A 26,381-nucleotide genomic window follows, 5' to 3' on the forward strand; every position below is an offset into this window, starting at 1 on the left:
AACGTATCTTCCAATCGTATACTATATTCCAGCGTTATCTTTGCTACGATATTCCATATTATTATATTCCATGAAATTACATGTCCTCCCCCCCCACCCCCCGCTCCGTAATAATACAGAGTAAAAAAACAGAAGACACAGGAAGTCCAGTCTAGCAAAACGTCTTCTGGGCAGCGGGATTCAATTCTCGGGTAACACTACCCTCTGCTGGTCAGAAACGCTCAGGAAGGAACACAGCCACCCGTGGCTGGGACATGTCTGGAACACTGATCAAACACAGGCGCAGAAAGATGTATGATTCTTGCATTTCTTTTTACATTTTGCATTTCTGATACCGTAGGGAATGCATTTCAGTCTTGTGTTTCTGACCAGGACTTCCTGGGCTGGGGTGCATGGGAAGGGATTTTTTTTTTTTTTTGTCTATTTGATTGACTACAGAGGCGCGTGTGAGCAAAGAGAGAGAGAGAAGAACAGAAGAAGGGCAAGGGGACGGAGGAGGGGCAGACGGGGGCAGGGAGGAGTCCTGGGCGGACAATCCCTCCTCCTCTGCCTGCCGGCCAAGCACAGCATCCCAACAAAAGAGCCGTGTGAGCACAGGACGGCCAGGAAGCAGCGAGTGCACGGACGTCTATGGGGAAGACACTTGCTCTGTCTGCCCGGTGTGGGGAAACGTGTGCGTGCGGGCTCAGTCGCTCAGTCGTATCCGACTCTTTGGCGACCCCGTGGACTGTAGCCCCACCAGGCTCCTCTGTCCATGGGATTCTCCAGGCGAGGAAACTGGACTCGGCTGCCATTCCCCTTCTCCAGGGGAATCTTCCTGACCCAGGGAGCGAACCCAACTCTTTCCACTTCTGCATTGGAGACAGATTCTTTACCGCCTCATGGAATTCCTAGCAATACCTCACGAAAACGCCAGGCGCGAGTGGTTAATCATGCTGATACAGAATCTGGATCGGGGAGGTAAATGCAATTCCAAACATTCCCCGAGGCATGTTTGGGGCTTTCAGAAAGAACACACTCTTTCCTTTCTGCAGCGCTGTTCCTTCCGAATGTCCGAAAGAGCATTTCTTTATCCAACATGCCCGCTACCCAGCTCGGGGCTTCCCTGGTGGCTCAGATGGCAAAGAATCTGCCTGCAATCCAGGAAACTCGGGTTCCACCCCTGGGTCAGGAAGATCCGCTGGGGGAGGGCATGGCAACCCACTCCAGTATTCTTGTCTGGGACAATTCCACGGACACAGAAGCCCGGTGGGCTACAGTCCACAGGGTCGCAAAGAGTTGGACACGACTCAATCGCTAACATATACACCCAGCTCTGGGAATCACTCCGGAGTGATCGGTGCGTGATGAATCGTACACTCTTGGCAGACAGGGACATTTAGAGACAAAAGATCTCAACAGACACGCCCTGCTGGTCCCCCAAGCTCCTGCTGCTGCCTCTAGAAAGCAAGCCGAATGGTCAGTTCATATCATCATCACCTACAGTGGGAAACTTTCGGAAGACCGCACTCCAAGCGTGTCCATCCCTGACCCCCTGCACCAAATCCTGAGGGCTGAGCACCCAGGGAACTGTGGGAGACCCCACTCCAAGCGTGTCCATCCCTGACCCCCTGCACCAAATCCTGAGGGCTGAGCACCCAGGGAACTGTGGGAGACCTCACTCCAAGCATGTCCATCCCTGACCCCCTGCACCAAACCCTAGGGGCTGAGCACCCAGGGAACTGTGGGAGACCCCACTCCAAGCGTGTCCATCCCTGACCCCCTGCACCAAATCCCAGGGGCTGAGCACCCAGGGAACTAGGGGAGACCCCACTCCCAAGTGTGTCCATCCCTGACCCCCCTGCACCAAATCCCAGGGGCTGAGCCCCCCAGAGCAAGTGAACAGGCCGGGGAGCCACAGGCATCTTCCCCACGGAAAGGGTACTCACCCTGAGAGCATCTCGAATATCAGGATGCCAAGTGCCCACCAGTCCACTGCTCGGCCGTGGCCCTTACTCTGAATGACCTCGGGGGCCAGGTACTCAGGGGTCCCACAGAGGGTCCACGTCCTGTGGGAGAAGAAGATGGAGGTGGGGTCCACAGAACTCAGCTGTGATTGGCCGACGCCTGCACCTCAGGAGCGGGGAGGCTACATCACTGAATTAATCTACGCGGAGCCTTAGACCCCAACCCTGTGGATAAACACGGCAACGCTGTCCTCTGTGACGTTTTTCCTTTTATAAACAGTTGTTTTTTTTCAATTTAAGGTTTTCAACTTTTACTTCATATGAGCATACAGCCGATGGACAATGTTGCGATGGTTTCAGGTGGACCGCGAAGGGACTCAGCCACACAAACACAAGTACCCACTGTCCCCCAAACTTCCCTCCCATCCAGGCTGCCACTCAGCAGAGTTCCCTGAGCTGTCCAGCAGGTCCTTGCTGGTTCTCCATGTTAAATCCAGCAGTGTGTCCATGTCCATCCCACACTCCCCAACTATCCCCTCCCCATCCTTCCCCCTGGTGACCATAAGGTTATTACTAAGCAGAGTTGCCTGTGCTGTCCAGCAGGTCCTACCCCACACATAAAGACAATAACCTTGTCTTCCCTGAGTTCCTTCCTTTTATGATCATGACGAAATGATGTAAGTCACTCAGCCATATCCAATTCTTTGCAGCCCCATGGACTGTGGCCCACCAGGCTCCTCTGGGATTCTCCAAGTAAGAATTCTTGGAGTGATTCTTCTCCAAGTAAGATTCTCTAAGTAAGAATACCAGAGTGGATTGCCATTTCCTCCTCCAGGGGACCTTCCTGACTCAGGGATCAAACCCGGGTCTCTTGCACGGCAGCCAGATTCTTTACAGTCTGAGCAACAGGAAAGCCCTGCTTCCTTTTATAAACATTCATTAAGCAAAACAGACTCGAAATAACAGTCCTGTTATCACGGCCGTGTATTTTTCTTGGTGTTTCCCTTCCCTGCTCGGAAGCAAAACCTCCAAAATCCTGTTTTCCCATAAAACGTTATGAAAACAGATTCAAGCCACTGACTTGTGAAGCCCGCTGTACCAGTGAAGCATCTTTTCTGCCCTCTCTGCAGAAGGTCTCAAGTGTGTGCTGAGCTTCTGTGGGTTCACTGACACGTTAGTGTCAGCAGCGCCATTCAAAAATCCTGAGGCTAAGGGGCTCTGGGATATTTGGGGTAGAAACAGGGCTGAGAACTTTGGAAATGATTTTCCCTCCCAGATGAGCCGAGACCTGCAGGAAAGTTAGCATTTGGCCCCACCTAGAGGACAGCCGGGAAAAGACCCTGATGCTGGGAAAGACCAAAGGCGGCGGGAGAAGGGGGCGACAGAGGATGAGATGGCTGGATGGCATCACCGACTCGATGGGCATGAGTTTGAGCAAGCTCTGGGGGTTGCTGATGGCCAGGGAGGCCTGGCGGGCTGCAGTCCGTGGGGTCGCAAAGAGTCGGACACGACTGAGCAACGGAACGACCACAACGCAGCATATCGGGCTGAAAGCCGGAGATCCAACGAGTGAAGGCGGACCCAGCAGAGGAACTGCCTCCCCTTAAATCGCCTGCATCAGCAGGCATTTTTTTTTTTTTTTTTTTTAACACTATCACCACCTCGTTGCTTTGGCTCAGGAAATTCTTTAGCTCTGCGGGCCGATCCCGTTAGAGCTGCGTTTCCAGCCTGGGGGCACATCCAAGGTTGCCTGAATGCGGCTGGAAACCTGGGCCTCAGCTGTGAGGTCCAGACCAGCTGGAGGAAGGTTAACTTATACCTGCCAGGTGTGGTGTCTCCGCTTATGCGCGGAAAGTCGAGTCTCTGGCAGCAACCTCAGCTGAGGGACCCACACATCGAAGGCTGTACGACTTAGCAGTTTTCCAAGTAGACTCAGGTAGCCTGACACCTTTTTCTTTTTTTAGCTCTGCCAGTTTATGGCTACCAACCCATCTCCCTCCAACCTCAGACACGCCTGCTCAGTCATGTATCCCCACGGACTGCAGGCCGCCAGGCTCCTCTGTCCATGGACCTTTCCAGGCAAGAATACTGGAGTGGGTTGTCATGTCCTTCTCCGTATCTTTCTGAAGCAAAAGCTTTTTCCAATTCCAAAAAGACTCCACGCTTCTTAGGAGCTAGAGAGGCATAAATTGCTAGAAACAGCTTCAGAATAGAGCAAAGCTTTGTAAAACTTTACATCTCGAAGCGGAACTGCAGTTCCGTGAAACGTTGCAACAGCGTTTCCACAAGCCCCAGAAATGTCAGTCCTCACTTAATATCCCCAAAGAAAACTGAAAGCGGGGCGCTGAAGAGACTTGTGTACACTCACGTTCGTAGCAGACAGTTACGGAAAAGCGGGAACAGTTTGTCTTCTTCCTTTAAGAGAATTCTCTTTATACTTAAAAAATTTTCCCAATCCTCCTGGGCACATGAGGCATCCATTGTTAGAAACAAGCTTGTGATTTGTAAGAAACATGGGAAGAGAAAGACGGACGGCTGTCGATGCTGGGGGGAAAGTGCTGGTCCCGGCTGTGAATTATCAACGCTCTGCTGTGGTCTTTTTCACTCACTCAGCTCGTGGAGAGAAGGCAAGGTGATATCCACCGCCGTTACTTTTTCTCAGTGTTATCGTTTCCACTACGACACGGGGCTTCCCGGGTGGCTTAAAGAGTAAAGAATCCACCTGCAGTGCGGGAGACCCGGGTTCAATCCCTGGGTCAGGAAGATCCCCTGGAGATGGGAATGGCAACCCACTCCAGTATTCTTGCCTGGAGAATGCCCATGAACAGAGGAGCCTGGCGGGGCTACAGTCCATGGGGCTGCAAAGAGTCGGACATGACTGAGCAACTAACACTTTCAGGGGTAGGAGGCTGTTATCCAAGGAGAGCGCAGTTGGTCTGTACAACAGACGTCCAGCTGGTGCTACGTTCATATTCCCAAGTGCCCACTGTGGCATCCACACTAGGTTGAGCTGGGTTCCACCCAAAAGTCCTAACGAAAGGCTGGAACCCGTGAATGTGATCTTGCTTGAAACAGGGTCTTGGAAGATGTAATCAAGAGAAGATTGGGACTAACCCAGCGACTCGCGTCCCCGTAAGAAGAGGGAGGCAGACAGAGATTTCCCTTTACCACGGGAGGACACGGTGAGAATGAGCCGGGAAGAGACCGTCATCAGGAACTCAGGTCGTGGATTTCAGAACTGGGGAGGGTAATAAATGTCTTCCAGGGTCGCACGTCCTGTACTTCTAAGACCGCACTGCCGTGACATCACCTGACCTTGATTTCCCTGCAACAAGAGTGTCTCCAAGTAAAGTCACAACGGGGGGTAGAGCTTTAAGACACGGATTCTGCAGGGACACACATGCAGTCCACAGCAAAGGAGAGTGATCACGATGCTGGTGATGGTGGTGGTGACGACAATAATGGTGGTGATGCTGACGGTGACGGTGGTGATGTTAATGATGGTGGTGAGATTGATGGTGATGATGGTGGTGATACTGATGTGATGGTAGTGATGTTGATACGATGGTGGTGATAACGATATGATGAGGGTGGTGATGCTAGTGATGGTGGTGGTGTTGATGGCGATATCGATATGGTGATGGTGGTGGTAATGATGGTGGTGATGCTGATGGTGATAATGGTGGCGGTGATGGTGGTGGCGATATCGATATGGTGATGGTGGTGGTAATAATGATGGTGGTGATGTTGATGGTGAAAATGATGTGGTGGTGGTGGTGATGTTGATGGTGGTGGTGATGCTGATATGACGGTGGTGATGTTGATGGTGATAATGATGGTGGTGATGGTGGTGGCGATATCGATATGGTGATGGTGGTGGTAATGATGGTGGTGATGCTGATGGTGATAATGGTGGCGGTGATGGTGGTGGCGATATCGATATGGTGATGGTGGTGGTAATAATGATGGTGGTGATGTTGATGGTGAAAATGATGTGGTGGTGGTGGTGATGTTAATGATGGTGGTGATGGTGATATGATGGTGGTGATGTTGATGGTGATAATGATGTGGTGGTGGTGGTGATGTTGATGGTGGTGGTGATGCTGATGGTGGTGGTGATGCTGATATGACGGTGGTGATGTTGATGGTGATAATGATGGTGGTGATGGTGGTGGTGATATCGATATGGTGATGGTGGTGATACTGAGATGATGGTGGTGATGTTAATGATGGTGGTGATGGTGATATGACGGTGGTGATGTTGATGGTGAAAATGATGTGGTGGTGGTGGTGATGTTGATGGTGGTGGTGATGCTGATATGACGGTGGTGATGTTGATGGTGATAATCCTATGATGATGGTGGTGACGATATTGACGGCAGTGATGTTGACGGTGGTAACAGTGGTGACGTTGATAACGCTGCTGCTGCTGCTGCTAGTCGTGATGGCAGTGAAGGTGAGAATTACGAGGTGACGTTGGTGCCGGGAGGTTGCACGTGATAAACTGAGAAGCACTGACTCTCTACCCCACATTCACTACCTGATCGGAACTGTCTTTAGGAAAGACTTTCCAACGAGCAGATCCAGCCATCCTTACCTCTCACCCTACAGGGTAGGAACAGCTCTCACTTCACAGATGAGATGAGCAACGCCAGGAACACAGGGGTGACCCCAATCTACACACTCACTCCGACCCTCTAGAAATGGGCAAACACACGAGTCCAACGCAGACAAGCGGTCCCCACAGCAAGCCTTCATTCCTCACTGCCCCTCTGAGGTGCTTCCATTAACAGAGGCTCTTGGTAAGGGAAATAAACTTATCCTGAAACCCATAAAGCACTATCGCTTGGCAACTGTGGGGATACGGGCAGACCGTCTCACCTCTCAGAACCACAGATTTCTCAGCTGGGAACTGGTGACGGTCGGGCCAACTGATCACCCAGCGAATCTGTGAAGCATTTTACTGACAGTTTCTTGGAATCAAGCTTCCAAACAAAATGACTTTGGAAAAAAAAAAAAGAGGACTTTCATGTTGATGTTTGGTAGACACCCACACAATACTATAGTGCCATTATCCTTCAACTAAAAACAAATTTAAAACAATGGAATTCTGTAAAGCAATTATCCTTCAATTAAAAAATAAATCATGGAGAAGGAAATTGCCACCCACTCCAGTATCCTTAGGTGGAAAAGTTCATTGACAGAGGAGCCTGGCGGGCTGCAGCCCATAGGGTTACATGACAGCACGCGTCCATGAGGGTTCAGGGAGATGGGTGGGTAGTAATAAACTGGTATAAGCAAAAATAAGTAAATAAATATATTTTTAAATAATAAAATTAATTAATAATAAAAAAAAAAAACTGGCCTCCCCTGGAAGTTCAGAGATTGGGAATCCACCGCTGAGGGTGGTCACAGGTTGTCATCACCCCTGCTTCCTTGCTTTGTCCCCTGGGTCCCATCCCTGGTCCAGGAAGATTGCACATCACACAGGGCAGTGAAAACCCCATGCACCACCGTGAGTGAGCCCGCTCTAGAGCCCGTCCTCCACAACAGGAGAAGCCGCTGCAATGAGAAGCCCCGCGGATCACAACCAGAGAGGGGCCCCTGCTCGCCACAACTAGAGAAAAAGCCTGTGTGCTCTGCTGAGTTGCTCAGCCGTCTCTGACTCTTTGTGACCCCATGCTCTGTAGCCCGCCAGGCTCCTCTGTCCATGGGGATTCTCCGGGCAAGAACACTGGAGTGGGTGGCCATGCCCTCCTCCAGGGGACCTGCCTGATCCAGAGATGGAACCCAGGTCTCCCACATCGCAGGCAGATTCTTTACCAGCTGAGCCACCAGGGAAGCCCAAGAATACTGGAGTGGGTAGCCTATCCCTTCTCCAGGGGATCTTCCCGACCCAGGAATTAAACCGGGGTCTCCTCCATTGCAGGCAAACTCTTTACCAGCTGAGCCACCTAAGTACAGCAATGAAGACCTAGTACAGTCAAAAAGAACAATTTTTTTTTTTTAAACAAGGGTGGACTTTATACCCAACACTGCCAATAGATGGCAGCACCACTATCATAGAATAAAACCCAGGTTTAAAGCTACCTGCGCTCTTTCCACATAAACTGACAGTGAAAGTCACTCAGTTGTGTTCAACACTTTGCGACCCCACATACTATCAGCTCAGTTCAGTTCAGACGCTCAGTCGTGTCCGACTCTTTGCGACCCCATGAATCGCAGCACGCCAGGCCTCCCTGTCCATCACCAACTCCCGGCGTTCACACAGACTCACGTCCATCAAGTCCGTGATGCCATCCAGCCATCTCATCCTCGGTCGTCCCCTTCTCCTCCTGCCCCCAACCCCTCCCAAAATCAGAGTCTTTTCCAATGAGACAACTCTTCACATGAGGTGGCCAAAGTACTGGAGCTTCAGCTTTAGCATCATTCCTTCCAAAGAAATCCCAGGGCTGCTCTCCTTCAGAATGGACTGGTTGGATCTCCTTGCAGTCCAAGGGACTCTCAAGAGTCTTCTCCAACACCACAGCTCAAAAGCATCAATTCTTTGGCACTCAGCCTTCTTCACAGTCCAACTCTCACATCCGTACATGACCACAGGAAAAACCATAGCCTTGACTAGACGGACCTTAGTCGGCAAAGTAATGTCTCTGCTTTTGAATATACTATCTAGGTTCGTCATAACTTTTCTTCCAAGGAGTAAGCGTCTTTTAATTTCATGGCTGCAGTCACCATCTGTAGTGATTTTGGAGCCCAAAAATATAAAGTCTGACACTGTTTCTACTGTTTCCCCATCTATTTCCCATGAAGTGATGGTCCCGGCTGCCACGACCTTCATTTTCTGAATGTTGAGCTTTAAGCCAACTTTTCGCTCCCCACACACTATACATCCATGTAATGCTCCAGGCCAGAATACTGGAGTGGGGAGCCTTTCCCTTCTCCAGGGGATCTTCCCAACCCAGTGATCGAACCCAGGTCTGCCACGTTGCAGGCGGGTTCTTTCCCAGCTAAGACACAAAGCACCCCATTTTATTCTTAGCCATGTAAGTGATGAAATTCTATAGGGAAAAATGACATTGACTTTAACTTCATCAGAGAAAGTAATCCCAGAATGGCCCCTATGTAAAAGTCACCAGACATGAGTTATTTAATGTAAGTCATTTCAGTTCAGTCGCTCAGTCGTGTCCGACTCTGTGCGACCCCACGGACCACAGCACGCCAGGCCTCCCTGTCCATCACCAACTCCCCGAGTTTACTCAAACTCGTGTCTATTGAGTTGGTGATGCCATCCGACCATCTCATCCTCTGTCGTCCCCTTCTCCTCCTGCCCTCAATCTTTCCCAGCATCAGGATCTTTTCCAATGAGTCACCTCTTCGCATCAGGTGGCCAAAGGATTGGAGTTTCAGCTTTAGCATCAGTCCTTCCAATGAACAGCCAGGACTGATTTCCAATGACTATTCAGGATTGATTTCCTCTAGGAGTCACTTCCTTTAACGTAAAACTGCTCCCCAATTGTTTGCCATAAACAGATGTTTCTGCAACGTGAGGAACAGTACTCACGTGAACCAACCCCAACTCGTCACAGGAATGGACACCAGGGGCGTTTGTTCCAGATCTAGCTTCTGATATGGGAGTCATCAGCTGTACTTTCACTGCACAGAGTGAAATTCTAACTCGGTTTTAATCTGAATTTAAATGTAACAACGCACACTCAACGCACAGACTGAAAAATGGACGCGAATCTGCTTTCTTTCCAACCGTTTCAAGCGTCACGGGCAATAAACACAGATCTCGTGTTTCTGATGGGAAATCAGTGCCCAACTTAGAGACACCAAAGGAGAAACGATGTTTGGAATTTTAAAACCTGAGTAGCAAAGATTCATGGAGGACTTCCCATGGTTCAGACCCACGCTTCCAAAGCAGGGAGCACGCACGTTCCACCCTTGGCTGGGGAACTAAGATCCCACACACTGTGAGGTGTGGACAGAAAATATTCACGGAGAGTCTGTCAGAGCTGATACGGACAATATGTTGAAATTGTCCCATTTGGGACATCCTGAATTAAATCAAGTTCTGAATGAAATCATTTATGCCTGGTTTGACTTTTTGAAACAAGACTCGTTAAAAATGTGAAATAATTCAGATCTGTGCTGAATTAGTTTTGAACAGCAATGCTCTCGATAGCAACGTTAGGAAGCTAAATTAGTAAAATCGTGCAGAGGAAGGGAACACACACCTTTGTCCTGGGAAATACGTTTCTGTACGCTCCTCAGTAAGCTAAGGTGTGTCTGACTCTTCGTGACCCCAGGCGGTGTCAGAAGGACTGGGCTCTGGGGCTGTCTCTAAGACTCTCCTGAGCTTGGGGACAAAATAACACACCTCTACCTCTTAAAACGTCATCATCCTTATTACAGACAATAGCCGAGGGCGTGGAGACAACCTCATTGTCCGTCTGTAGAAGAAACTATAAAGGAGATGGAATACGAGATGGAATATTACTCAGCCATGAGAAAGGACGACAGCGTGCCATTTGTGGCAACGTGGATGGACCCACAGATGGGCATATTAAGTGAAGCCGGTCAGATAAAGACAAAAGCTATACATATCAGTTATGAGGGTGAGTGTTATTTGCTCGGTCATGGCTAACTGTCTGCCATGAATTGTAGCCTGCCAGGCTACTCTGTCCATGGGATTCCCCAGGCAAGAACACTGGAGTGGGTAGCCGTTCCCTTCTCCAGGGGATCTTTCCAACCCAGGGATCGAACCCAGGTCTCCCGCATTGCAGGCAGATTCCTTACCAGCTGAGCCCTCAGGGAGCCACCCATCACTTCTGCTGAGATGAGGAATCTCAACAGAAAGCAACTCCCAGCATAGAAGGCGGAGTGGAGGCCGCCAGAGGCAGAGGGCGGGGAGAAGGGGCAACACGGGGAGGGCGACGGGCACTCACTTGTCCACCAGCTTCTTGGCGAACCCGAAGTCGGTGAGCTTGACGTGGCCGTCTCTGTCCAGCAGGATGTTCTCCGGCTTCAGGTCCCTATAGACGATGTCCCGGGAGTGCAGGTACTCGATGGCACAGACGATCTCGGCCGCGTAGAACAGCCCGGTGTTGCTGGAGAAGCGGCCGCGGTTCCGCAGGTAGCTGAAGAGCTCGCCGCCCGGCACGAACTCCATGAGCATGTACAGGAATCGGTCATCATGGCCCGTCCAGAACCTGCACCGGGGAGGGCGGGGGATCCCAGTGAGACTGAGCGGTCCACCCCGGCCGGACATGCAGAGGCTGAGGTGGGCAAAGCATTGAGCTCATGGCCCGTCCGGAACCTGCACGGGGGAGGGTAGGGGGGGTCACAGTGAGACTGAGCGCTCCGCCCCGGCCGGACACGCAGAGGCTGAGGTGGGGAGAGGATTGAGTTCATGGTACATGAACAGGTCACGCAAAGATACATCTATAGGGGCGGTCTAGCAGTCACGTATGGATATGAGAGCCGCACCAGACAGAAGGCTGAGCGTCTGAGAACTGATGCTTTCCAACTGTGGTGCTGGAGAAGACTCTGGAGAGTCCCTTGGACTGTAAGGAGACCCAACCAGGCCATCCTAAAGGAAATCAGTCCTGAATATTCATTGAAAGGACTGACGCTGAAGCTGAAGCTCCAATACTCTGGCCACCTGATGTGAAGAGCTGACTCACTGGAAAAGACCCTGATGCTGCAAAAGATTGAAGGCGGGAGGAGAAGGGGGCGACAGAGGATGAGATGGTTGGATGGCATCCCCGACTTGACGGACATGGGTTTGAGCAAGCTCCGGGAGCTGCTGATGGACAGGGAAGCCTGGCGTGCTGCCGTCCATGGGGTTGCAAAGAGTCAGACATGACTAAGCAACTGAACAACAACTTCCTTGGTTCTGCAAGTGCTGTTTTCATTACATAGGAGGGTGACGGACTCAAAGCCGAGGTGATAAAGGCGTTGGAGAAAGAGAGAGAAGAAAAGAACAGACTGGTAGATTCAACAGCCAGCACAAGGCCCTCAGTCATGAGAAAGCCAGGTGCTGCAGTCCCTGGGTTCACAAAGCGCTGGACCAGCTGAACGACACACACCGTCACAGACACATATATGTGTCCACGTATACACGTCATGAAGAGTGGATTCGCTCAGACGTGTCCGACTCTTTGCGACCCCATGGACTGTAGCCTGCCAGGTTCCTTCGTCCATGGGATTTTCCAGACAAGAATACGGGAGTGGGGTGCCATTCCCTTCTCCATCTATTGGAATAAATACAATTGTATAAGATACGGCCCTGGAAAAGGTACCCATAAGAAAGAGATGGTCACACTAAGTGAAGCCAGACAGAATCACAGAAATACTATATGATACTACTTATACATGGAATCTAAAAGAGAATGACAAAGTCCCCTAAACAAAACTTTTAGACACACTGGGAAACCAAAAACCTCTTGCGACTTGCCTTACGGCACTCTCTGCTTTACTGAGGTGCTCCGCCGCTGAATCCGCTGTATCTCCGAGGTCTGCCTATAGTAAACTGTTATCAATCTATAGATATATATATCAATATATCAATGTATAAGCACTGGAGGAGATCGCTTGCAATGACCCAAAGCGTAACTGGAAGGAAAATCAGACAGAAGTAATCAAGTGCAGTGGTCAGCAAAGTATACGTGTTAAGAGTCATGTCTGACTCTTCGTGACCCCATGGACGGTAGCCCACCAGGCTCCTCTGTCCATGGGATTCTCCAGGCAGGAATACTGGAGTGGGCTGCCATGCCCTCCTCCAGGGGACCTTCCCGACCCAGGGATCAAACCCAGGTCTCCTGCACTGCAAGCAGATTCTTTATCATGTGAGCAACAGCGAAGTTCCCAGGGAAATATAAGTTTATGCAATAAAAAAAAGATGAGGGAATTCCCTAGTGGTCCAGCGGTTAGGACAGTGCGCTTTCATTGTTGAAGGCGTGGGTTTGACGCCTGGTGTGAGAACTAAGACCCTACAAGTTGCACAAGGTGGCCAAATTAGAAAAAAGATGGGCGGCAGAGAGGAAAAACTTTTCTGTGTCCAAGGAGAGCCTTTCAAAAAGAAAAAACAGCATACTGTTCTGATGTTCAAACGAATGTCTATTTCGCTGATCACTGTGGTTATCCGTTAGAGAAAAGTATGGGTCCGGCATACAACAGGCTTTCTCTAAGTGTGCATTTAAATGTGAAGACTCTGTGAGGCTAGTCTCAGACATGTACTTAGTTGCTCAGTCCTGTCTTACTCTTGGCAACCCTATGGACTGTAGCCCTCTAGGCTCCTCTGTCCGTGGGACTTCCCAGGCAAGGAGACTGGAGTGCATTGCCATTCCCTTCCGCAAGTGGATCTTCCCGATCCAGGGATTGAACCTGTGTCTCCTGCATCGGCAAGCGGCATTTTTTACCATCTGGGCCCCCTGGGGAGCTCGCTACGCTCAGATAGAGCTGCTGTTATAAATGCAAGCCCCTTTGCCTGACACCCAGTGAGACCAAACGATACTAGGATACTGGAATTTGAAACACAGGAAAGTTTGTTACAGGGCCGCACAAGGAGATGGGTGCATCAAGCCTTAAGAAACCAAAAGTTACTGGAAGCTTTCAGCAAAGCTGTTTTGTACAGAAGGTGAGGGATGGGCGTGGTTAGCTGTTGCCAACTTCTTGATGTCAGAACCTTTATTCAGGCTTCCGAAGTGTCTCAGAAGAATATGCCTGCAATGCAGAAGACCTGCGTTCAATCCCCAGGTTGGGAAGATCCCTTGGAGAAGGCAATGGCAACCCACTCCAATATTCTCACCTGGAGAATCCCACGGACAGAGGAGCCTGGCAGGGCGACAGTCCAAGGGGCTGCAAAGAGTCAGACACGACTGAACACATTCACACGCACACACATCCTTTGCTCTTGAGGTCCCATCACGGTCAGCGGATAATGTTCCGCTAAATTTCTACCAGACACGTGTTATATTTTCTGTTCTGAAAAGAAAGAGCCAGGTCCCCAGGCATAGGTTTCACCCTTCAGGGTCCCAGGCCTGGCTCAGAAGGGACAGAGCTTAGCGGGCAGCTCCCTCAGGGGCAGGTCCCCAGACCCTGCCCAGCTGTCATCACTGAACTGACCCTCGGGCTTCTCAGGGTGCCCAGGTCGGGGAAGATGGGGTCCCATGGGGGTCCCTGACTGTACGGTAGCCAAGACAGACGCCCAAGTAGTTAGATCGCAGACCCAAGGATGAGGGAGACCCCCAGGCTTCTCAGGGTGTCCAGATAGGGGAGACGAGGTCCCATGGGGGTCCCTGACGGCAGGGTAGCCACGACAGATGCCCGCTCTACTTAGATCACAGAACCTAGGACGGGAGGAGACAGTCACCGCGGCCTGAAGCCCCGGGTCCAGACAGCGGGTGGCCCTGGCAAGCACCCTGGAGCCCCCCTCCGAAGCCATAACCCCCAGCTTGTTCCCTGGGCCCTCCGAGCTCTCCCGCTGGACCAAGGCTGGGTGAGCTGGAAGGCCCCCGGGGGTAAGGCCAGGACCGGTATCTGCACTGTGTCCACCCGATGACCGCCAGTCCACACACCTTTGGATGAAAGCCCTCACTAAGGGGCACTGAATGACAGCTGGGGCCTGTGGACGGAGCCCGGGGCAGCGCCGTCCAAGGGCTGAGCAGCATCGCTAAGTGATGTTCACTGATGCTTGCTTGCCACTGGGTGGGGCCCACTCAGTGCCGTCCAACGGCTGAGCAGAACCACTAAGGGTCGCTCATTGGCAGCTGGCTGCTTGTGGGCGGGGCCCACTGCAGAGATGACCAATGGCTGGGTGGGACCAAGAACGCTACTCATTGACGGTTGCCTGGGGGCCACTGTGGCACTGCCCAATGGCTGAGCAGAACCATCACCAGGACTTCATTGGCAGTTGGCTGCTTGTGGGCACGGTCCACTGCAGAGCCAACCAGTGGCTGAGTGGAACCACAAAGGGTTGTTCCCGGACAGTAGCTTGTGGGTGGGGCCCGCTGAGGTGCCATCCAATGGCTGAGCAGGACCATTAAGTGTTGCTCATTGGCAGCTGGCTGCTTGTGGGCAGGGCCCACTGCAGAAATGACCAATGGCTGGGTGGGACCAAGAATGTTACTCATTGACAGTTGGTTACCTGGCGACCACTGTGGCACTGCCCAACGGCTGAGCAGGACCGCCAGGACTTCATTGGCAGTTGGTTGCTTGTGGGCAGGGGCCCACTGAGGTGCTGTCCACTGGGTGAGCAGGACCACTAAGGGTCGCTCAATGGCAGTTGGTTGCTTGTGGGCAGGGGCCCACTGAGGTGCTGTCCACTGGGTGAGCAGGACCACTAAGGATCGCTCATTGGCAGTTGGTTGCTTGTGGGCGGGGCCTTCTGAGGTGTCAACCAATGGAGGTGCGGTACCACTAACGGTCTCTCATTCATAGGTGGTTGCCAGTGGGCGGAGCTCACTGAAGCATCAACCAATGGCTGGGCAGGACCACTAAGGGTCACTTATTGACGATTGTTTCTGGGCGGGTCCTTCTGCAGCACTGACCAATGGCTGAGTGGGACCACTCACGGGCACTCATTCATAGCTGGTTGCCGGTGGGCTGAGCCCACTGAGGCCTCAACCCATGCCTGAGCAGGAGTACTTAGGGTCTCTTACGGACAGTTGGTTGCTTGTAGGCGGGACCCAAGTGCAGAGCTGACCAATGGCTGAGCGGGACCTGTTGCCTAGTAATGGTGCAGCCTGGCGATGCACATTAAGGGCTGCACGCTAAGGGAAGCACTCACCTCACTTTGTTACACTCCTATAAATGCCTTTCTTTCTGCATTGCTAGATTTCTGCCTCTTGCGGCCAGGGCTGCCCAGGGACCCCATCTTTAGGAAGCACAGTGGCATCCACTTCTAGGGGTTTCTCTTTCCCCAGTTCCTGTGTATCTTTCTCCCGTTCCCAGTCTCAAGGTTCGAGATCTGCAGTGTTGAGATCTGACCGAAGACAGGAGGCAGGAAGGGGGCTTGGGGTGGGGTGGTGGTGGTTTGTGGCCGTTATTACTGGAAAAGGAACAAAACCTGCCCTCCCCCAGTATCTCTCAGGCACGCAGACTATCTCCAGCTGAAAACAAACAAGGTCCGGCAGATGCAAGGGAAAACCTGGACCTTCTCCCTGAACTGCCTACAAGAACATAGATAGAGGAGTTGGTCCTGGAATCTCTAGTTTCAGCAGAGATGTCTGCAGAGGGCAAACAGAGCTGAAGACTAGAGTTCACACTAGGTCCCTATGTCTCTCCTGGACCAGCAAACATTTATTTATAAAATTTTGCTTTTTCTCCATCTCTATGTCAACTGCCCTTCCTCCTCTTTGATATCTCAAACCACTACCCCCAACATCCTCTTTTTGTCTGCAGCTGAAGAGGGTATTTAAGGGGAGTGTTAGGGCCATCTGGTGAGTCCCAGTTGGCTCAGTGGTAAACAGTTCGCCTGCCAAAGCAGGAGACGCAGGAGTTCGATCCCTGTGTTGGGAAGATCCGCTGGAGGAGGAAATGGCAACCCAGTCCAGTATTCTGGCCTGGAGAATCCCATGGACAGAGGAGCCTGGCGGGGCTACAGTCCATGCGGGTCGCAAGAGTTGGGACGCAAGTGAGCATGCGGGCTACAAGTTGGGCCATTTAAGGGAGTGACTCCATTTTCGTAGCTCTCTCCCATGTATACATGAGATTAAATTTTTGTGTGCTTTTTCTCCTGGTTCATCTGTCTCAGGTCCATTTCATTCTTAGACCAGCCAGAAGACCCTGGAAGGATCAGGAACATGTCTTCCTCCCTGGCATCACTGTCTAGAGAAACCAGATGACTAGACGCCCGCCTTTTTTTCCATCATTTATAATCGAGACAAGTCTCTTTCTCTGGGTTGCGCTCACTCCTTCTCTGGGTCACATCATGACCTGTCTAGGTCTAGTCAGCCTGTTCCTTGCCGTGATGCTCAAACAGAAGCACACAGAATCGCAAACGTATAACAGCCTCACTGTTCTTTCTTGGGCGAGCTTAGCACCCAGCGAGGGCTCTTCTGATGGGAGAACGTCTTCCAGGGTCCCAATGACACCTGACGGATGACCCTGCACAATGAACCTCTATAGAAACTCGTGAGAAATGGATTTCCAGCCATATCAGTAAACCAAGGATGTCACAGTCATGAGTGACTGCAAGCACGATGGATGGGGAGTCCACGAGCCCTGAAGGAACTCAGGAAACCACAGCTGCCGGCGAGCAGCCACTCCCCGTGGTGAGCCCTGAGGAAACTCAGCAGGTGAACACACAGATGCTGGCCCCAGGTAGCTGAGATGCAGAATAAAAGGAATGACTTTAGTGAGTCCAGATGCTTGTATCTTCCTATACATCAGTTCAGTTCAGTCCAGCCGCTCAGTCACGTCCAACTCTACAACCCCATGGACTGCAGCACGCCAGGCCTCCCCGTCCATCACCAACTCCTGGAGCTTATTCAGACTCATGCCCATCGAGTCGGTGATGCCATCCAACCATCTCATTCTCTGTGGTCCCCTTCTCCTTCCACCGTCAATCTTTCCCAGCATCAAGGTCTTTTCAAATGAGTCAGTTCTTCCCATCAGGTGGGCAAAGTATTGGAGTTTCAGCTTCAGCATCAGTCCTTCCAATGAACACCCAGGACTGACCTCCTTTAGGATGGGCTGGTTGGATCTCCTTCCAGTCCAAGGGACTCTCAAGAGTCTTCTCCAACACCACACTTCGAAAGCATCAACTCTTCAGCGCTCAGCCTTCTTTATGGTTCAACACTCACATCCATACATAGAAAAGCACTAAATTCCTCAACTTCGGGTATCTGATTTCTTTCATTAACAATCACCTTCTGATGTTCACACTAACTGCTCTCTGTTGCAAAACTTCTATATAACCTGGCTCCCCGCACCCCGTCCTGCTTCCTCAGAGCAATTCTCAGGGTTAATAGAGATGCTGCCTCCTGGGCTTAAGTCCTAAAAATGTCAGCAGTGCTGAGAACACCTGTCCTGGTGCCACTCTCAAAAGAACAGAAAGTGTTAGCCACTCAGCCGTGTCTGACTCTTTGCGATCCCACGGACTGTAGCCCACCAGGCTCCTCTGACCATGGGATTCTCCAGTCGAGGATACTGGAGTGGGTTGCCATTCCCTTCTCCCGGGGATCTTCCCAACCCAGGGATCGAACTCAGGTCCCACTCTTAGATGCCAGCAATCTCTATACGGCAGAAAGGACAGGGAGCAGACACAGGATTGCCTTCTTCAGACAGGACTGAAGCCGTCCTCCCCTGGAAAATCTTGACTGTGTCACAATCCTTCAACACCCTGGACGCTGAGTTACTAAGCTCTTCTAAAATTATCTCTCCGCTGGCTGCACTGACCTTTGGAATGGTTTTATCCCAGAACAGAAAAGTTTTGTCCGATATCTATGTAGTGAACCTCCTGGCTGGCTTTCAGAAAAATGCAACCAGTCACACTTCAAGTCCCGGACTTGCTGATAACACCCCAGGCGAACGTGCCAAACCGTTTAAGCACAAGTTCAAACTGGAGCCTTTCTTCGGCGTGATCTTCTGTGCTTCACGCAGCTTCATGGAAATGCAAGGAAAACCCACTCAGGGTTTCTGGACAGTGTTTCAAAAGGCAGATATTGGGAGAAGTGACTCACTTCCAAGAGAAAACTGGACAGCTGGGAGGATTCAACACCTGCTCACCTCCTGGTTTTCTTCCCACTCAACTGCAGGCTTCACCCCGTGGCTGCGGGCCTTCCCTGCCGTCTGTTCCCAGGGCTGGTCACATAGATCCCTGTCCCCCCTGCTCTGTATGGGGGCGCATCCAAAGCCTGCTGGCCCTGGATCAACGCAACCGCAGTTTTCAAACACAACCTGGTCTCTGAAGTGATAACACATGGAAAAACATCCCAAACCTCAAGGACCTTAAAATAACACCCTCATGGGCTAAAACACCGGCATTGGGCAACTCAGTAAGTAGGTGTTCTGGGCTGGATGGCCAAAGTGTCAGTCGCTCAGTCATGTCCAACTCTGTGACCCCAAGGACCATAGCCCGCCGGGCTCCTCTGTCCATGGGACTCTCCAGGCAAGAATACTGGGGTGGGTTGCCATTTCCTCCTCCAGGGGATCTTCCCGACCCAGGGATCGAACCTGCGTCTCCTGCCATTTCAGGCAGATTTTTATAGATACTGTCTGCATCACCCCAAATCCATATGTTGAACTGCTAACCCCCCAGGACGTAAGAATATGCCTGTATTAAGAGATGGGTCTTCAAAGAGAGGATAAAGGTGAAATGAGGTCACTAGGGCGGGTCCTGATCCCAAAGGACTGGGGTCCATACAGAAAGAGGAGGTCAGGAGACAGACAGACACAGAAGCACAGCTGTGTAGACTAAATTACAAGGAAAAAATCCCCATTTCCTTCCCCTGGGCATCTTCCCGACCTAGGCCTCTTGGTAGAAGGCCACCCATGAAATCAGATGAACAACACATTTCTATAGCACCTCAACAACTTAATTCTACCTGCAATGACCCAATTTCCAAACAAGGTCACTTTCACAGGTACTTGTGGTGTATTTCTGGGCTTGGGTGCTGCTCGCTCAGTCATGTCTGACTCTTTGCAACCCCATGGACTGTAGCCTGCCAGGCTCCTCTGTCCATGAGTTTCTCCAGGCAAGAAGCCTGGAGTGGGTTGCTATTTCCTTCTCCAGGGCATCTTCCCGTCCCAGGGATCGAACCCAGGTCTTCTGCATTGCAGGCAGATTCTTCACCGTCTGAGCCACCAGGGAAGACCCATCTTTTGGGGAGGCAGACACAATTACACCCACAACGAGGTGGAATATCCAGAGCTGGAAGCCCCCCGCCCAGCCCAAGATTCACAAGAGCATCACCCTAATGTTTGCTGAGCCTAGAACACACGCAACGAGGTCAACTCAGCATCTCCACCCTGCCACTCCCAGGCCTGAAAAGAGCTTCTCCCGCCGGCTTCTTGCCTCTTCCAAACTCTTGTCTTCTCAACAACCACATTTCGGACTTTTCCTGTCCGCCATCAAGTCTATCTGCTTCTCTTCCGTGGAAGTGTTAGTCCATCAGTCGTGTCCAACTCTTTGAGACCATATGGACCACAGCCCGCCGGGCTCCTCTGTCCACGGGATGGTCCAGGCGAGCACACTGGAGTGGGCTGCCTTTCCTTCTCTTGTTCCCAGCCCAGGGATTGAACCCGAGTCTCCTGCATTGCAGGCAGATTCTCTAACCATCACATAAACTACCACAGAAAGCTCAACAGACCACTAGGTCTCCAGAACAAACAGGAATCCGGCCACCAGGAGGCCTGTCTTCCTGGGAAAACTGGGCCACAAAGCACCCTCAGGGACACACCCTGGGGTTCTGGTTTGAGGACTTCCTGTATTCAGTTAAAAAAAAAAAAAAAAAAAGGCTGAAGCCAGTTCTCCTAAATCACATGAGAATGCCTTGGCCACAGACAGAGCACTCTGCGTCTCCTTTATAAAAGATTCATCGAAAACCGCTGGGCAACGGGAGTGCCTTCCCAGAATCTCCGAGTCCACAGGAGAGACACCGTTAAGTAGAAGCTTTGTTTTGTTGCAGAGGAAGGCACACACGCACTGGATCGTCTACAAGCCTTCCCGTCAGCCACCTGGACACTCAGACTCGACCGGCGTCAGGGGGTTGACCCCGATGCACCAGCGACTTCTGTTCTGATGACTCAAAAGCATGCGACTCTGTGACCCATCCACATGGGCCCCAGACTGCCCTTCGGCTCCGTAAAAGGAAAGTCAGACACACACACACAAAGCCAGCTGCTCCCTCTGTCCCCCATCAAACATGCCTCTGCTCGTCTGGAGACATTGCTCCGGCGGTTTTGAGTTTATGGGTGCTTTCGTCCGTGCGTGGGGGCGGAGACGGGGACACGCAAGATGTTCCGAGACCATAGTAGACGGTCCTGTATCTGCTTGTCTGGGCGAGTGGATTGCAGAAGAAAGGCCGGTGTGGATGGCTGAGTTTGGAGGTGGCGAGGGGCAGGGCAAGGCAGAGGAGGCGAGCATCGCAGCGGAGGCGTGATCCTGGGCTGATCACGTGGCTGGCACCCCCACCTTCCAGTGCGGTCACTGTGCTGGGATGATGGAGGGAAGGGCATCTCAAAAGGGTCACCGTGCCTGTGTGTTCAGTCGCTTCCGTCGTGTCTGACTCTCTGCGACCCCGTGGACTGTAGCCCCCGTAGGCTCCTCTGTCCGTGGGGATTCTCCAGGCAACAACACTGGAGTGGGTTGCCATGCCCTCCTCCAGGGGATCTCTGCAGAGCCGGGGATGGAACCCACGTCTCCTGCATCGGCGGCTGGGTTCTTTACCCACTGAGCCACCTGGGAAGGCCGAAAAACAGTCAAAGACAAAGCCAGAGCCCGTGACAGCCGTCTCCAGGACACGATTAAATGAAGCCCCTGGGGTCATTCTCTACGGAGCTGCAAGCAGAGACGCAGATGGCCGGCGGGGTGCGGCGTGGGGTGGGTGGGCCCCGACGGCTGCAGGGAAGCGAAGGATACCCTGAAAGCAGGCAAGTCGGGGAGGCCAGAACAGCTGTTAACTCCGAGCACAGGCTGGGCTGGGGGAGAAGGGGCGCTCAGAGGAACACAGTGCAGGCCGGAGGTGGGAACCACGGAAGAAGCAGCCCCCTACATCCCGCCAGGGATGGGGACAGACAGCCTGCTGTGGACGCCTACACATCTGGGCCGTGGGCCAGGGTCGTACCTGTCAGTAGCAAAGAGGGTAGGAGAGCAGCTTTCCTGGTGGCTCAGTGGGAAAGACTCCACCAGCCCATGCAGGGCACTGAGTGAGTGAGTGAAAGTCACTCCGTCCTGTCCGACTCTTTGAGACCCCGTGGACTGTAGCCCCTCCAGGCTCCTCTGTCCATGGGATTCTCAAGGCCAGAATACTGGAGTGGGTTGCCATGCCCTTCTCCAGGGGACCTTCCCAACTCAGGGACTGAACCCGGGTCTCCCGCCTTGCAGGCAGATGCTGTACCCTATGAGGCCCCAGGGAAGCCAAAGAATACTGGAGTGGATTGCCATTTCCTTCTCCCTGGACTGTGGCCCCTCCAGGCTCCTCTGTGCATGGGATTCTCCAGGCAAGAATACTGGGGTGGGTTGCCATTCACTGCTCCAGGGGACCTTCCCAACCCAGGAACTGGACCGGGTCTCCTGCACTGCAGGCAGATGCTGTACCCTATGAGCCCCCAGGGAAGCCCCAAAACAGCCATGCCCTCCTCAAGGGGATCTTCCCCACCCAGAGATCAAACCCACGTGTCTCGGATCTCCTGCACTGGCAGGCGGGTTCTTCACCACCACCACCACCTGGTAAGCCCAGCAGCCACGCACCCCAGCCCCCAAATCATACATCAACTAATAAAGGAAACTTGAAAGAGCGTGGGGGAGAGAGGCATGTATGCGCTGCACGTCGGGCACCATCAACCGGATGACGCCACGATACACCCACGTGACGACACTCGAGACTCCACGAAACACCCCAAAGAGGATGGGAGCGGGCAGAGGCGGGCGGGTGACTGAGGTCCTGGGAAAACCCAGGAGATGAGCGCTCTGGCGACGGCAGGCGGGGAGCCCACGTGGATGCCTTGCTGGGGCAGACGGGCACCCCTTCTCCCCGCCGACCCTGGGCAGGCACTCAGTGGGACCCTCTCTTGTAAGATGGGGAGCTTGAGGTATGTCAGGACCCGGCGGGAACACGCTCTATCCCCAGCACACACAGGAGACTCCCACGTTAGGGGGTGCGGGTGGGCAGGCAGGCGGGGACCCAGAGCCAAGGACTCACAGTTTGACCAGGAAAGGGTGGTCGACTTCCTTCAGCACCGACTTCTCGTTGTGGACGTGTTGCTCCTGCTTCAGGCGAATGATGTCGGGGATGGTCATCATCTTCAGGGCGAAGAAATGCTTGCTTGTCTTCTCCTGGACGAGCTGCACGCGGCCGAACGTCCCTGTACCTGCATGCGGAGGGCAGAGGTGGGGGGAGAGGCGTGCTCAGCGACCACAGCTCCCCCACCGCCGGGAACGTCAGACAACCTGGCAGGTCGGAAGACTCCATTCCCTACGAGACGCCAGGCGACAGACCCTCCTCTGCAATGGTCAAGTTAAATTTGTGCACACACACACAGCATCACTTGACTCTGGGACAAAACTACACAGAGTCACAGCTGTGCTTCTTCCAGGAGTGAGGCACGGACGTGAGAGCTGGACCATAAGGAAGGCTGAGCGCACTTAAGCATTGATGCTTTCGGACTGTGGTGCTGGAGAAGCCTCTTGAGAGTCCCTTGGACTGCAAGGAGATCCAACCAGTCCATCCTAAAGGAGACCAGTCCTGAATGTTCATTGGAAGGACTGATGGTAAAGCTGAAACTCCAATACTTTGGCCACCTGATGCGAAGAGCTGACTCATCTGAAAAGACCCTGAAGCTGGGAAAGATTGAAGGCAGGAAGAGAAGGGGACGGCAGAGGATGAGATGGTCGGATGGCATCACTGACTCGATGGACATGAGTTTGGATAAACTCTGGGAGTCAGTGATAGACAGGGAGGCCTAGCGTGCTGCAGTCCATGGGGTCGCAGAGAGACGGACACGAATCAGCAGCTGAAGCACAAGAAGCGTAACTTGCCCCTAAATTATCCTTTGACGAGAGTGACTGACCATCGTTTCTGGAAATGAGTCATCCCAGAGAAAACACACACGGAGCTAAAGGCAGAATGGGAAAGCACGCCAAATACATTCCTGTGACGTGTCTTTTTCTTGACCCTTTTCTAAATCAGGATGAGACACAGTCAACAAACTTAGGGCGACTGAAGGGGAAGGGGTTGGGGGAGGGTTAAATGAAGAGTTTGGGATGAACAGATAACACACGACTAGATGGGAAATGGACAAGCAAGGAGCTACTACTGAAGAGCACGGAATTCTTCTCCACATCTCGTAATAACCGTATACGGAAAGAGAATGTAAAAAAAGGAACAGATATGTAACTGACTCACAGCTCAAATGAACACAACGCTGTAATTAACGCTTGCTGCCGTTCAGTCACTCGGCAGTGACTGACTGACTCTTTGTGACCCCACGGACTGTAGCCCCGCCAGGCTCCTCTGTTCCTGGGGATGCTCCAGGCAAGAATACTGGAGTGGGTTGCCATGCCCTCCCTCCAAGAGATCTTCCTGACCCAGGGATCAAACCCGGGTCTCCTGAATCGCAGGCACATTCTTTACTGCCTGAGTCACCAGGGGTGGCTGTAAACCCAAGGACAGGGCCCTCATAAGACACAGAACAGGAGAGACACGGACACGGCGGAGAAGCCACGTGGAGACGGAGACAGAGACGGGAGGGAGGCGGCCATCAGCCCAGGGACGGACGCCTGGAACCCCCGGAAGCTGGAAGAGGCGGGAAGGACCCTCCCCTGGAGACTGCAGGGAGCCCAGCCCTGGGACCCCCTGACCTCAGACGTCTGGTCCCCAGGGTTCAGGGAAGATGAATGTCTACAGTTTCAAGCTTCCCAGTTTGGTGGAAATTTGTTATGGCTGCACCAGGGGGTAGGAATTCAACCAAACAACCCTCAGGAATGGTCCGAGCATCCTTGTTGTTTAATCACTTAATGTTACACGTTCATGGTTTTGCACATAGAACCTAAGACAACTTTAACCTTCCTCCTGTTTGAGAACAGGTCTGGACATGGAAGTGTACATGTCTCAACTGCCCCAGCGGAGCTCCGCTCAGGTCTCTGGATATGCTGATGTGGTCTCGGAAAATTTCGGGAAAATTAAAGGCCAGGGGTGAGGACACCACGCTCAATTGTCTTTGTCCAGATTAACGCTGATGAGGAGAAATTCGAAAGAAAGACAATGAGAAATCATAAACAGAGAAGCCAGCCTGTTCTGGAAAACTGATGAACTTTGCAAAAGCTTATCAAAAGAAGCACCGTCTGCTTCTGGCTAATAATAGCAACATTTTCTTGGCAAAGGAAACGCTGCCGAGTTTCTGGTACCCGTGGGGTAAGCCCCTGGGCGGTTCTTACTGGGAACACACCCTGGCTAGAAAGGGGAATTACTCTCAGACTTCCTAAAAGAAGAAGTTTCTCCAAAAGGGCTGCCACAGTCCACGTTTCTTTTTTATGAACTTCACTCCCACTGTACGTTTTAATTACTGGAAGGGAAAGGAGTCCTCATGTTATAAAAAAATGTTTCTAAATGTGTCTATGCATGGTACCTCATGCAGAAAATAGATACAGTAACACTTCTCTTAAGACATAAAGTCTTGCTTCCCAATACCTGTATTTTTATTTATCCTTGAGACTGCAGGAATGAAATATGTGATGACACTCTTTTTTTTTTTTTTTTTTTTAGATACCTCTGACACAATTTGGAAGGAATCGCACTGGTTTTAATGGTTCCACATCATGGAGACCATCAGGGGCCTTTACTTACATGCTTACACCTTGTGTTACATTTTTTTAATCCTTGAGGCTGCAGCAATCAAGTAAAATCTCTGATGCCTCTGTATCCTTTTCCCGATACCTCTGACACAATTTAACTTGGAAGAATCGCACAGCCTTTTTTTTTTTTTAATACCTTTCCATCATGGAGGCCACTAGTAGCATTTTCTTACACATTTGTCTCTTGTGTTTAAGAACGAAAAGACCCCGTCCTGAAGGATTCACTCTTTCATGATGAAAGTAACACGGGAGGGATGCAAGCGTTACTCGATCAGTCGTGTCCAACTCTTTACCACCCCCAACGGACTGCAGCCCACCAGGCTCCTCTGTCTGTGGGATTCTCCAGGCAAGAATTCTGGAGTGGGTTGCCATGCCCTTGATGATGAAAGGGTCAGAAACAAACCATCTGAAGACATGTTTAAAAAGAAATATTATTTCACACATAAAGGAAAAGATGATGTGAAACTACAGGATAATGATAACAACTGGTGAGTTGAGAGTCCACGTAGAAATCCCACCAAGGCAGAAGTTTACCAAAGCCTGGCTAAACGTACAAGCAGATCCCACACATAGGAATTTAATCTCCTGCGTTCTGCTGAAAAACAGGGAACTGAACCATTTGTTTCATCTGATGAGAAATCACCTTCTCTTCCTGTTTCAGACATTCAGAAGCACTGGGTGGGCGAAAAAGTTCACCCAGTTTTGAGGAAAAGTGAAAACCATTTTTCATGTTCACCAAGAGTTTTACAGAACAATGGCTTTGCGAGGCACACGGACTGTTTTTGGCCAAACCCAATAGCACTGGTTCCTGGAAAACGACCTAGTTCATGCTTTAAATGGGCTTCTCTGGCGGTTCAGACAGTCCAGAATCTGTCTTCAATGCGGGAGAGCCAGGTTCGATCCGTGGGTTGGGA

General features: G+C 51.8%; 1 protein-coding gene across 1 annotated transcript in view; it reads right to left on the reverse strand.

The window, feature by feature from the left end:
- PRKX (protein kinase cAMP-dependent X-linked catalytic subunit) overlaps positions 1-26,381 on the reverse strand; it is a 55,284-nt gene that overhangs the window by 10,499 nt on the left and 18,404 nt on the right. Inside the window, exons 2-4 of the mRNA XM_052663613.1 lie at positions 22,817-22,985; positions 10,895-11,158; positions 1,929-2,048 (exon numbers count right to left, since the gene is read on the reverse strand). Coding sequence (XP_052519573.1) covers positions 1,929-2,048; positions 10,895-11,158; positions 22,817-22,985 — 553 coding nt within the window. The remainder of the gene's footprint in view (positions 1-1,928; positions 2,049-10,894; positions 11,159-22,816; positions 22,986-26,381) is intronic.

The sequence above is a fragment of the Budorcas taxicolor genome, chromosome X (assembly GCF_023091745.1).
Source record: "Budorcas taxicolor isolate Tak-1 chromosome X, Takin1.1, whole genome shotgun sequence".
Taxonomy (NCBI): Eukaryota; Metazoa; Chordata; class Mammalia; order Artiodactyla; family Bovidae; genus Budorcas; species Budorcas taxicolor.